Source organism: Babylonia areolata, chromosome 11 (assembly GCF_041734735.1).
Source record: "Babylonia areolata isolate BAREFJ2019XMU chromosome 11, ASM4173473v1, whole genome shotgun sequence".
NCBI lineage: Eukaryota > Metazoa > Mollusca > Gastropoda > Neogastropoda > Buccinidae > Babylonia > Babylonia areolata.
Window position 1 is genome coordinate 41,461,830 of NC_134886.1, and position 13,692 is coordinate 41,475,521.

The 13,692-nt window shown below is 41.9% G+C and overlaps 1 protein-coding gene across 1 annotated transcript; it reads right to left on the bottom strand.

The window, feature by feature from the left end:
- Positions 1–1,528: 1,528 nt before the first annotated feature.
- On the bottom strand, positions 1,529–10,255 carry LOC143287414 (uncharacterized). The gene is made up of 5 exons (XM_076595394.1): positions 10,203–10,255; positions 7,119–7,262; positions 4,385–4,444; positions 2,237–2,325; positions 1,529–1,781 (listed from the first exon to the last, which is right to left on the bottom strand). The coding sequence occupies exons 2-5, from the start codon at positions 7,198–7,200 to the stop codon at positions 1,671–1,673; spliced, it is 342 nt and encodes a 113-aa protein (XP_076451509.1). The 5' UTR covers positions 7,201–7,262; positions 10,203–10,255; the 3' UTR covers positions 1,529–1,670.
- Between the last annotated feature and the right edge of the window lie 3,437 nt (positions 10,256–13,692).

The window sequence follows — 13,692 nt, forward strand, 5'->3', positions numbered from 1 at the left end:
AGGGACCTTTGGCCTTTAACGTTGACCTTTTTTTGCAAAACTGATTACTGGAATGTGTTTCAGATGGAAGGCCTGAGCCACCAAGGGATGTGTACCTCCTGTGATCCGGTCACGCTCCAGCATCAGAATATTTCAAACACTTCTCCTGTGAAGCGGTTTCACTCCAGCATCGGAACATACCGAAATACCTCTCCTGTGTCGTGGACACACTCCAGCATTAGAACAGATCGAAATACCTCTCCTGTGATGTGGACACACTCCAGCATTAGAATATATCAAACACTTCTCCTGTGATGTGGACACACTCCAGCATTAGAATATATCAAACACTTCTCCTGTGATGTGGACACACTCCAGCATTAGAAGATATCAAACACCTCTCCTGTGATGTGGACACACTCCAGCATTAGAATATATCAAACACTTCTCCTGTGATGTGGACACACTCCAGCATTAGAATATATCAAACACCTCTCCTGTGATGTGGACACACTCCAGCATTAGAATATATCAAACATCTCTACAATGATGTGGACACACTCCAGCATTAGAATATATCAAACACTTCTTCTGTGATGTGGACACACTCCAGCATTAGAAGATATCAAACACCTCTCCTGTGATGTGGACACACTCCAGCATTAGAATATATCAAACACCTCTCCTGTGATGTGGACACACTCCAGCATTAGAATATATCAAACACCTCTCCTGTGATGTGGACACACTCCAGCATTAGAATATATCAAACATCTCTACAATGATGTGAACACACTCCAGCATTAGAACCTCTCTCTCTCTCTCTCTCTCTCTCTCTCTCTCTCTCTCTCTCTCTCTCTCTCTCTCTCTCTCTCTCTCTCTCTCTCCTACTTAGAACCCTTCATGGATTCACACGTTCGTCTGTTTATAGTCGCCTTTATAGTCTGGTTATATTATTTTGTCTTCTTTCTTTACTGGTCTTTCTTCCTATTATCTATTTCATGCTACATTAGTTTGTATTTTGTCCATCATGAATAAAGAGCATTTCACGATGATGCTCGGTGTTGAAACTTGTATAGTCTACTGTAACGTGTGCGTACATATGCGTGTTTGTGTGTGTGTGTGTGTGTGTGTGTGTGTGTGTGTGTGTGTGTGCTTTTCTAACCGCTTTCCAGTTTGCGTGCACATGATTATTTTTGCTTGAAACAAATCGATGGGAGACCACTGTTACGTTACGAACATATATGTTTTTGCGGTGCTGTCCCTTGCCCTGGTATATTCTCTCTCTCTCTCTCTCTCTCTCTCTCTCTCTCTCTCTCTCTACTTGTCGCCATCTACTTACCAAATTGAGCATTTTTAAAACACACACACACACACACACACACACACACGTTCACAAATTACAGCCATGCACACAAATCAAACACAGACATACACACACAGACACACACACACACACATACTCGTGCATGTACGTACGCGCACACACACATACACGTTTACACACAGTGCTCGCGCGCAATACATAAACACCGTTCAAGAGAATGCGCACTTTAAAAAAATGTGTTTTTATTGTGTCCTTTTTTATGATATTGTGTTGCATACTATATTTATGTCAAACCATCCATTCGAGTACTTGCGAGCTGGTCTTTCAACTCTGTGCTCAATGTGCTGACACAGGGACGATTTTGTCACAAAACCTTCTTGCTTGCCACCGTGGCGGAACCGGTTGTGACGTCAGAGTGATGGGACATGAAGGCTGCTACTTCCGCTTCCGTCTTAGTGTCTTTGTTGGAGACTCCCTGTCAGATGTAAAAGGATTTGTACAGTGGGACAGGTACACACACACGCACACACAGACAGAAACAGAACACCCCCCCTCTCCCTCCCCACACATACACACTGCATCACAACACAAACACAAAATGAATGACACACACACACACACACACACACACACACACACACACACACACACAACAAGAAAACAAACACACACATGCACTTCACCACACACACGCATACCCACACACACGCACACGCGCGCGCGCATACACATATACATACATACACTACAACACATACACATACACACACACGCACGCGCGCGCGCATACATATATGCAAACACGCATACAGCTACAAACACACGCATACACTACAACACACACATACGCACCCTTTCCCCTCCCCCATCATCCCCCCCACAACCCTCGCAATACAATAAATATTGTATACTTGTTTCTGGACCACTCACCCACACACATTCGCACTTGCCCTGGAAGCAGACGCCCATCCCGAAAGAACACTGACAGTCGTCATGAGAATCACAGGGCTTTCTGTCATCTGTACAAAGAGAATGGAACCAAACATAGAACAGACAGTTTCAGTTTCAGTTTCACTTTCTCAAGGAGGCGTCACTGCGTTCGGACAAATCCATACACGCTACACCACATCTGCCGAGCAGATGCCCGACCAGCAGCATAACCCAACGCGCTCAGTCAGGCCTTGAGTGCATGCTTACATATTTGTGTACCTATGAAAGTGGATTTCATTTTACGTAATTTCGCCAGAGGACAACACTCTCGTTGCCATGGGTTCTTTTTCAGTGCGCCAAGTGCGTGCTGCACACGGGACCTCGGTTTATCGTCTCATCCGAAAGACTAGACGCTCAGTTTGATTTTTCAGTCAAACTTAGGAGAAAGGGCGAGAGCGGGATTCGAACCCACACCCTCACGGACTCTCTGTATTGGAAGCTGAGCGTCTTAACCATTCTGCCACCTTCCTCCTAGAACAGACAGAACCCGAATGAAATGAAATGAGTTGTGATGTCGCGGTGGGGTTCGTGTAGGTGTGCAAAGAGCATGCTGCATGCACACATGACCTCGGTTTATCGTCTCATTCGAAAAAAAGAAACAAACCTAGCACCCAGACCACCACTCAAGGTCTAGAGAAGAGTTTCAGTTTCAGTTTCTCAAGGAGGCGTCACTGCGTTCGGATAAATCCATATACGATACACCACATCAGTTAGGCAGATGCCTGAGCAGCAGCGATATTTAACCCAACGTGCTTTGTCAGGCCTTGAGTGCATGCATGTTATAATCATATCTGTGTACCTATTCAAGCGGATTTCTTCCACAGAATTTTGCCAGAGGACAACACTCTCATTGCCATGGGGTTATTTTTCAGTGGGCCAAGTACGTGTTGCATACAGTACCTCGGTTTATCATCTCATGCGAAAGACTAGACGCTCATTTCGATTTTCCAGTCAAACATGGGAGAAAGGGCGAAAGCGGGATTCGAACCCAGACCCTCACGGACCATTCTACCGCCTTCCTCCTTATGAAAATGAAATGAAATGGAATAAAATAAAATAAAATGAAATAAAATAAAATAATATAAATAACATTGACAACCCTTGCGGGAGTTTGTTGATTTTCCTGTCATATGCATAGATAAAGCAAGCCAAAATAGAATAATTCTTAATGATACCAAAAAAACAAAACAAAACAAACAAACAAACAAGCAATCAAACAAACAAACAAAAAAATGCATGGGCGTGACTAGAAAATAAAAGCAAGAAATAGTGAAAAACTATATATTAAGCATATATTAAGCGGACGGGGAGGGGGGTCAGACAGACAGACACACACACACACACACACACACACACACACACAGAACACACACACACACACACACACACACACACACACACACAGACTTTTCCTTTGCCAATGTTCCACTATTTCGGTGTTGGAGCTTTAAACTCTGTCTACCCCCTGTTGTGTTTTACCGCGAGGTCATTCCGGGCGAGCTACTAAGAATTACCCCATGTCAAAACATGCCATTGAAAACTGAAGGAAGGGGGCCAGGGGGTTCGTTCTGGGCCAGCCTTTACTAACCACCAAATCTCCTCCTCTCGTTTCTCAATTACCGGAAGCAAACATGAGGGAGCTCCAGTCTGACAGCCTACATTGATGCCAAATCTACCCCCAGGCGCCATTTTCAAGCGAGCCTAGAATTACCCCTATAGCTGAACCATCGAGCTGCTGTCTAGCAAGAAAATTTCAGTTGGTGATCAAACTATAATACGCACAGGACTGAATATATATATATATATATATATATATATATATATATATATATATATATATATATAAACAAAACGAAAAAACGTTCGTTGCTTTGCATGTTTCCTGACAGTCAACCAACCCTCCAAAGGAGGCAACGTTTATAATACAAATTAAAAAAAATCCTCCACAAAAAAAGTATAAGACGAGAAAATCATGGAAATGTAGGCCTACAGTTCTGTGGAGAGTATCATGACCTACCCCCAACCCACCAACCAGCTAACGAAGCAACTGACCGATCAACCAACCAATCAACCCGTCAATAAACTTACCTTTGTATTGGTCTATAGGGACAGGCGACGGTGTCATAAGGGTTGTGGTGGATGACATCGCTGCGAGAGAAGGGAAGATGTTATGAAATATATAGCAGCTCGGGTATAACCCTTCCAAACCCAGCACAGCACTATCTGACCCATCCAAAACTAACACTACACAGCCCGACACAGCACAACACAGCACAATGCAGCACAGCAGCACATCAACCCACACAACACAGTACAGCAAAGCCCAGACAAGCAGAGTACAGCACAACCTACACAACCCAACCAATCCAACACCGCACTGCACAGCAAAGTAAGGCACAACACACCACGCGACAACGCTGCACACTTCCAACCCAACCCAACCCAACCCAACACAGCACAGCACAAGTTTCAAGTTTTAATTATCCTTTCACTCCTATTAGAGTATGGAGGATTACTGCAAAATAATCTTTTCGTGCCCAGAACAAACATTTCCAAATACACAACAATATCACATAAAAGTTGAGAAAACACAAATGTTTTTTAACTCCAAAAGTATAGCTAGGCAACACTTGCAAATCTAATCATCTTACTTACAGCTAAAATGACTTTTTTTGCCTCCTTTGAGCATATTACAAAAACTAAAAACCGATTTTGGAGACAAATATTTTTAGGAACATATCGATTTCGTAACTGATCATAACTGGGACATTCCATTATAAAGTGAAACTCATCACCAATCACAGACATGTTACAAACCTTACAAAGCTGTAACTCTCGTGGTATGCCTTTGTGTCTCCCTGTTTCTATTTCCAGCTTATGATTACTACTTAGAAATCTGAAGAAGCTGATAACGTAATTATCAGGCATTTGACTTATATATTTTTCTCTACCAAATCCACTTTTGAAATTTCCATAAAACAAACATTTACTGCTAACTTCTAGAGCATGTCTCCATATATTTTGAAAACTATCTCTCAAAGCAATGTTGACATTCTTGCAGAAAGATTCCCTCTCCAAGAAGAATTGAACATCCCAAACACAGTCATACCCTATTTGTCTGATACAACTCATCCATTTTGAAGAATAAATACCATTTCGATATAAGTCAAGTAATATAAAATATATTTTCCCAGAATATTTTTCTGTGTTTGATATCACCAAGCTGGTCCAAAATCGAACTAATCTAATTTTCACTAACACACTAATTGGATAAATACCAGTTTCTCCATAAACAATTTGGGTCATTATACTTCTGTTCAGTTTGAACAAGCGTTTCAAAAATTTAAATTATAATTTTTCAAGTATATCTACATTTTCATAACCCCATATTTCTGCACCATACAACAAAATAGGAACAATCATAGACTGGTACATGTCCAGAATGATATGTAAAGGTAAATCTTGATTTCTAGCTGACTGAAGTAACGAAAACATAGCTTTTTGGCCCTGTTCATAAATAATTTTTTTAGCTTTGTAAAAAGTTCCGTTTCTACTAAACTCGATGCCAAGATATTTAAAAGAATCGACAACATCCAATCATCCATCACCAAACTTAAAAGCAGGCTTTAGTTTGTAGAATTAAATATAATCATTTTAGTTTTCATTACATTGACAACTAGTTTCCATTTTAAACAATATTTGTGAAAAACACTGAGGGACTGTTGTAATCCTTCTTTCGTCTCTGAAAGTAAAATTGTGTCATCTGCGTACAACAGTAAAAATAACCGCATGTAATTATCTAACTCTGAAATGCTAACATTCAATAAAAGATCAACAGATGGACTCTGATGCTAAGTCAAATACAACTCTAAATCATTGAGTTACAGCAGAGTACAGGACACCACAGCTCCTCACAACCCATCCCAGCACAGACTAGCACCGCACAATCCGACCAAACTCAACCCAACCCAACATAGCACAGCACAGCACAGCACAAAACGACCCAACCCAACCCAAGTTAACACAGCACTGCACAATGCGACCCAGCCCAACCCAACACAACCCAAATCAACACAGCATACCTCAGCATGGCACAATCCGATTCAACCCAACCCAACCCAACACAGCACAACACAGCACTGCACAGTTCGACGCAACCCAACCCAACCCAACATAGCAGAGCACAGCACATCACAGCACCACACAATACGACCCAACCCAACCCAACCCAACCCAGCCCAACATAGCACAGCACAGCATATCACAGCACAATACGACCCAACCCAACCCAACCCAACCCAACATAGCACAGCACAGCATATCACAGCACAATACGACCCAACCCAACCCAACCCAACATCGCAGAGCTCTGCATAGCACAGTACAATACGACCCAACCCATCTCAACCCAATCCAACATAGCAGAGCACAGCACAGCACAGCACCGCACAATACGACCCAACCCATCTCAACCCACCCCAACCCAACCCAACATAGCAGAACACAGCACAGCACATTACCGCACAATCCAACCCAAACCAACTCAACAACCAAACCCAACATAGCAGAACACAGCACAATCCAATTCAACCCATCCCATCGACAACTCTACCCAGCCCAGCCCAGTACAGTACAGCACAGCACAGCCAGCACAGCACAGCACAGCACAGCACAGCACAGCACAGCACAGCACAGCACAATCCAACCAAACTCATCCCAACACAACACCTGCTACATCACACTGTGCAACCCAGCCCAACAAAGACGAGTCCAGAGTACACCACAACAGATGCCAACAGCTGCCGTGCAGTCAACAACTTACGCAGCACAGCTGAACGGACGATGCTGACTGTGACGATCAGGATCAGGAGGAGACCAACAAGGCTTGTCTTGGTGTTCTGCATGGTTGTCTTTTCCTTGATATGGACGTGGTTCTGTTCGGGTTGTTCAATTGTTTTGTATTTTCCTGCCAGGAGATAGATAGATAGATAACCACACAGATAAGTAGATACATGAATGAATAAATAGATAGATGAAATAAATAAGTAGACAAATAAATGAATGAACATTTTGTTGAATAGATAAAAACAACTTGACCGTTCTGACAAACAAGCCGTTTTTCTTGGGGGAAAAAAAATAAAAAAATATATATATATATATAAATAACCAGTCGCCGTGGCGAAGTGGTTAGCGTCGCGGACTGACGGCTGGGAGGACGCGGGTTCGAATCTTAGCGGAGAAGTGGGTTTTTCGGCCCGTGGCCGTCTCCTACCCAGAGTTGAGTGTGCTGTGGGCTTAAATGGGGAGACTGGGATCACACAGTCGAGTGTCATCCACTTCAAGGATGCGTCTTTGGGTGTGTTGCTCTAATTACCTGACCAACACTGCAAGTGTCTGTATCTCTCGGGCCTGGTTAACGCCGGGATATCATTATGACAGGAAACGTAGAGTACAGCCTTGTCACGAAGTCCCAAACCAAAATGGACCTCCATAGCAACATCATCATTGTCATCGTCATCCTCCTCCTTCATCATCATCAATATAAACAAAACAGTCTCAAAGTGTGACCTCAGTTTCGATACCCCTCCACTTCTGTGCTTGGGTTGAGTCCTGTCAATGTCTTCAGTGTCGGCAGATTCATGGGGGGCTGTTGTTTGAGGGACGTGGTGGCGGTCTCCACTCTGGGGGGCACGCTTACTCAGTCTGGCTCCGCGACTAAGCCATTATTGTCGTTAGTAGGGGGCTTATTAGGTGGTGTCCTAAGAACATTGAATCAGAACAAGCACCACTGAACACCAACGAAGTGACTCAGCAGCAGTGCAGGGTCTCCTTTGGTGTGTGGCCTCCTGGCGACCTAACATCGATGGTTCCCTGCGGACTGCCGACGCTGGAACTGTAACGGACGAACCCGGGTGTGGCCGTCCATGGGGGAATCTAAATGAGCGGCGTGGGAGTAATGCCACCGAAACGGTGCAGATGATGGGGCAGCAACAACAACAACAACAACAACAACACACACACACACACACACACACACACACACACACACACACACACACACACACACACACACACACACATATATATATATATATATATATATATATATATATATATATATATGTCCTTAGACTGATAGGCCTACGTTGTTTCCCTCAGAGTCATTGTGATCTTCACACTTTCGTTATCATCACCGCCGTCGTCATCATCAGCGTCACTGTTTATGTTCTTTTGTTGTTGTTTTGACAGTCCTTTGTTAGTTGGCGTCCTGCCCGAACAGGTTAGTCTGTTACAAAATGATAATGGTTTTCTTTTTTCTCTAAATCTGGTCAAGTCTTTACACCCTGAAACACTGGTTTCTTGCTCTGGCTTTCAGTTTATGGCCAGTTATCATTATTATCATTACTACTGCTACTGCTACTACTACTACTACTACTACTACTACTACTACTACTACTACTACGATAATAACAATAATAATAATGATAGCAGCAACAACAACAACAACAACAATAATAATAATAATAATTATTATCATTATTATTACTACGTATTTTTCATCACATTCCTCTTGTTTCGTGTAATTGTTCTCTCTACAGCTGGGAAAGGCAATAATGGAACAGTATACACTTTCTTCTGCATTCTTGATTCCAACAGTAAATTATTCTCATTGTTACCGACTTTCTACTTCTGGCCCTTTCTCACAATGTATGCACACATGTGTGACATGCAGATAAACACACACACACACACACACACACACACACACACACACACACACACACACACACAAGCTGTCCAGTATCGGCTTGCTGCAGCCAATGCAAATAACCTTAACTTGCAGAAAGAGAAGGATAATCCTCTCGCGTCAGTGACGAGTGGCCCCAAATGTAGCGTGTGATTAACCCCAACCCTCCTCGGTTCATAATGGTTTCCTGAACTGTCTGTGGGTGGGGGGCGGGGGGGAGGGGTGGGGGGGGGGCGGGTACGGGGGGTATTTATCCACCATCGCCTGCTCAACCTATCAACCCCCTCCTCTACCTTCTCCTATCCTCAACCAACTTGAGATCAGAACTATTTGCCAGAACCATTCCATGAAGATAATTATATGAACAGTCATCAACCATGGGCGAAGCTTTTGATTAGACTCCCAATCACAAATTTATTTACATGCGGCTAACAGGTTTACAGAGTGACATAGTATCACAATTCTATTTACATGCGGCTAACAGGTTTACACAGTGACATAGCATCACAATTTTATTTACATGCGGCTAACAGGTTTACACAGTGACATAGTATCACAATTTTATTTACATGCGGCCAACAGGTTTACACAGTGACATAGTATCACAATTTTATTTACATGCGGCTAACAGGTTTACAGAGTGACATAGTATCACAATTTTATTTACATGCGGCTAACAGGTTTTACACAGTGACATAGTATCACAATTTTATTTACACGCGGCTAACAGGTTTACAGAGTGACATAGTATCATAATTTTATTTACACGCGGCTAACAGGTTTACACAGTGACATAGTATCACAATTTCATTTACATGCGGCCAACAGGTTTACAGAGTGACATAGTATCACAATTTTATTTACATGTGACTAACAGGTTTTACACAGTGACATAGTATCACAATTTTATTTACATGCGGCTAACAGGTTTACACAGTGACATAGTATCACAATTTTATTTACATGCGGCTAACAGGTTTACACAGTGACATAGTATCACAATTTTATTTACATGCGGCTAACAGGTTTACACAGTGACATAGTATCACAATTTTATTTACATGCGGCTAACAGGTTTACACAAAGACATAGTAACTGTTCGATAGCATGGTGAGGGTTTTCACAAAATTCAAACGACGAACACTTTGATCTTCTTACCTGTCCCCAGATTGCTCACTCTTTGCTTCGACTTAATTTCTTCTTCTGAGACAGACGGGTGCTGTGTTTTGGGGGGGAAGAGGCGATGTTTCATTGGCCTCTTAAAGGGTTGGGCTGCCTTCTGATTGGTCCATCTCAACGGGTATGACGCGGTGGGGTATGAATTTACCACCCGGGGAAGGGTGCGGGGTGGCACGAACGTAGATGGGGTGAGGAAGGGGTGTGGGGTGGACAGACAGGGAAGAAGGGGTGGCGAAAAGGGGGGATGATTTGTGAGGGGGTACAATAATTCTGATTGTGGGCCCTGGGTGCTGTTTGACGTTGTCCCGTTTTCAAGTGTTTAAATTGCTTTGTGTATGCGTATGTGTGTGTGTGGGGGGGGGGGGGGGGGGAGGGGGATGAGTTGGAGTTGGGGGGGGGGTGTTGTGTGATGTGGTTGACATGGAGAGACAGAAGACGAAGAAGACAGTCTGAAACATAACCCCGTGTAGCTTGTTCTGTTTTTTTTTGTTTGTTTTTTTGTTTTTGTGTGTGTATGTGTTTGTGTGTGTGTGTGTGTGTGTGTGTGTGTGTGTGTGTGTGTGTGTGTGTGTGTGTGTGTGTGTGTGTTTTGTTGTTGTTGTTGTTGTTTTTACATGCAATAGCCTGGGAAACAACAAAAAGTATTTTGAAAAAAAGATAATGATAAGAAAAGTTGTTTTTGTTGTTTTTAAAGAAGGGCAAATAAAAGTATAAAAAACGGAGTTTACACTCGTCCTTCAGATGTAGATAGATAGATAGATAGATAGATAGATAGGTGAATAAACATCGAAATTAAATACAATAATAAACAACAAATCATATGAAAGGGGGGGGTGGGGGGTGGCAGACAGACAGACAGACAGAGACAAAGAGACAGAGAGGGGGGTGGGAGGGGGAGGTAGCTGGGAAGGGAGGGAGGGAGATGTGGCAAAATGACGTGGGCGGTTATTTGTTCTGCTGAGACCACTGTGGACGTTTATATTTTTTTCCAGCTTACGTCATTTGTCAAGAAAGAAAGAAAGATAGATAGACAGACAGATAGACAGATAGATGTCAAGAAAGAAAGAAAGAAAGATAGACAGACAGACAGATAGACAGATAGATAGATAGATAGAAACACAGACAGATAGGCCGACAAACACAGATAGATGTATACTGATAGATGGATAGAGAGATAGAGACATACAGACAGATAGACCGACAAACACATAGACAGGTACTAGATATATACTGTTAGATAGATAGATATATATAGGCTGACAAACACATTGGCAGATAAATATTAGATAGGTAGATAGCCGACAAACACATTGATGTAGAGATAGATAATAGATAGATAGATAGATAGATAGACAGAGATGCAGAAACAGAGACAGAGGCAGAGTAATAGACACAGAAACATACAGGGACAGAGACAGACAGAAAGTGATGAAGACAGGGAATGGGATAAACACACACACACACACACACACACACACACACACACACACACACACAGAGGCAGACAAACACAGACACACAGAAACAGTCTGAGAGTCTGGACCTGGCTGTCGGCCCATTTCAATGGATGGCAGACAGAGACAGAACTCAGAAATGATTCATCCCATAAACACATATGTTAAGATAAAACGTTTACAGTCCATTTTCAGTTCCAAGGAGGTTTCACAGCGGTCGGACTGATTCATGCATGTTCGCTACATCACATCTGCTTTAAGATAAAAAGAAGCAAATCTGACCTTCGCGGAAACCAATGTGCTGGTCAGGACTTAGGCTTCAAGATACACAAGACGTCATAAATGACGGGGAACATAGTGGGAAGAATGTTTCGTGACCAAAAGGAAGAAAAACAGATACTTAAAAAAAAAAAAAAAAGTTTTGAGTATTCCCAAAATAACGTTTCCGTTCATCTTTGAAAGAAAGGCAAAATGTAAATGTCAAAGTTCGAAAGTTTATCATGGAATTTCTTCTTCCCTCTTTATCAAACGCTGCACACAAAAATGGGTAATAAACATATATTCAATAGACATATTTTTATTGTGTAAAAGTAAGGCACGTTGTGTGTGTCTTCATGTAACTAGAAACACACACTGCGTGTTTTTCTTCGATTCTCTGGTTTCCAGACAATTTACAGTCGTGTACCATAACTTTACAGAATGAGCAGCATTTTGAATTTTCATGTATCTTATATGCGGGTTAATGCCACATATTCCTAACGGGGTCAATGCAAACTACTTGTTGCATTTATTTATTTATTTATGTTTTATTATTATCATTTTATTAGTATTACTAATATTATTACTACTACCTTTTTCTATATTATAATTATTATTTATTTATTTATTTATTTATTTATTTATTTATTTATTTATTTATGCAAGCTTATCTATTATTTATTCCCCCGTTTTTTGTTTTGTTTTTTTTTTGTTTTTTTTGTTTTGTTTTTTTTCCCAAGGCCTGACTAAGCGCGTTGGGTTACGCTGCTGGTCAGGCATCTGCTTGGCAGATGTGGTGTAGCGTATATGGTTTTGTCCGAACGCAGTGACGCCTCCTTGAGCTACTGAAACTGAAACTGTTGCAATGTCTTAATGGTATTTTTCTGATTGCAGCAATGACTTTAAAAAAAAAATTAAGCAAAAGGTTGAGTATCTGTCACTATCTGTATCAGTATCAGTAGCTCAAGGAGGCGTCACTGCGTTCGGACAAATCCATATACGCTACACCACATCTGCCAAGCAGATGCCTGACCAGCAGCGTAACCCAACGCGCTTAGTCAGGTCTTGAAAAAAAACCCCAAACAAACAAACAAAACAGCTAAAACATCAGTCAAACAAACATCTGAAAATCCATATGTCTGAACGACGCTTAACATGCAGGCTGTTGTGCTTTTCAGTCTGGTTTTCCATGTATCAAAACAAAAAAAAATCATTCATAAGTTTGTTTGGAACAATATATTTCCTACAATTTTTACCAGTACCGGATTACCTTCATTATACAATAAACAGATAAGACGCACCTGCATTGGAATGAACTTCCTCTTTCGTTTCTTCAGGTCTCCGCACTCAGCTATTTTAAGTCTGGCCTTAAAACCCACCTCTTCCCAATATAGCCTCCCTTCGCTGCCTCTTCCTTGTCTTCGGTTTCACCAGTTTTTAGAGTTATGCATGCGTGTGAATGACTGGCGCGAAAGCGCTTTGATTTGTCTCTGCACAAGATTCAGCGCTATATATAATTATCGTTATCGTTATCATTATTATCATTATCATTATTACTATCATTCATCAGTTACCATCAAATTTGGCGTTTTAGGGCTTACTCTGAGAAGACGTTCAGTGGCAAATGAATGAAAACGGGTTAAACCTCATATTTCATATGCATGCAGCGACAAAGGCTTTATATCACCTCAGCATCGAACATTTTAAAGAAAGCTGACAGGTCCATGTTTCTAAGGAGGGTCCACGTTGTTTTGAAT

Bases quoted from the DNA above. Each gene is read 5' to 3' on its own strand.
- LOC143287414 (XM_076595394.1), bottom strand. From the start codon at position 7,200: ATGCAGAACACCAAGACAAGCCTTGTTGGTCTCCTCCTGATCCTGATC. The intron at 4,445-7,118 runs GTAAGTTGTTGA...CTTCTCTCGCAG, and splicing joins CGTCCGTTCAGCTGTGCTGC to CGATGTCATCCACCACAACC. The intron at 2,326-4,384 runs GTAAGTTTATTG...CTCTTTGTACAG, and splicing joins CCCTATAGACCAATACAAAG to ATGACAGAAAGCCCTGTGAT.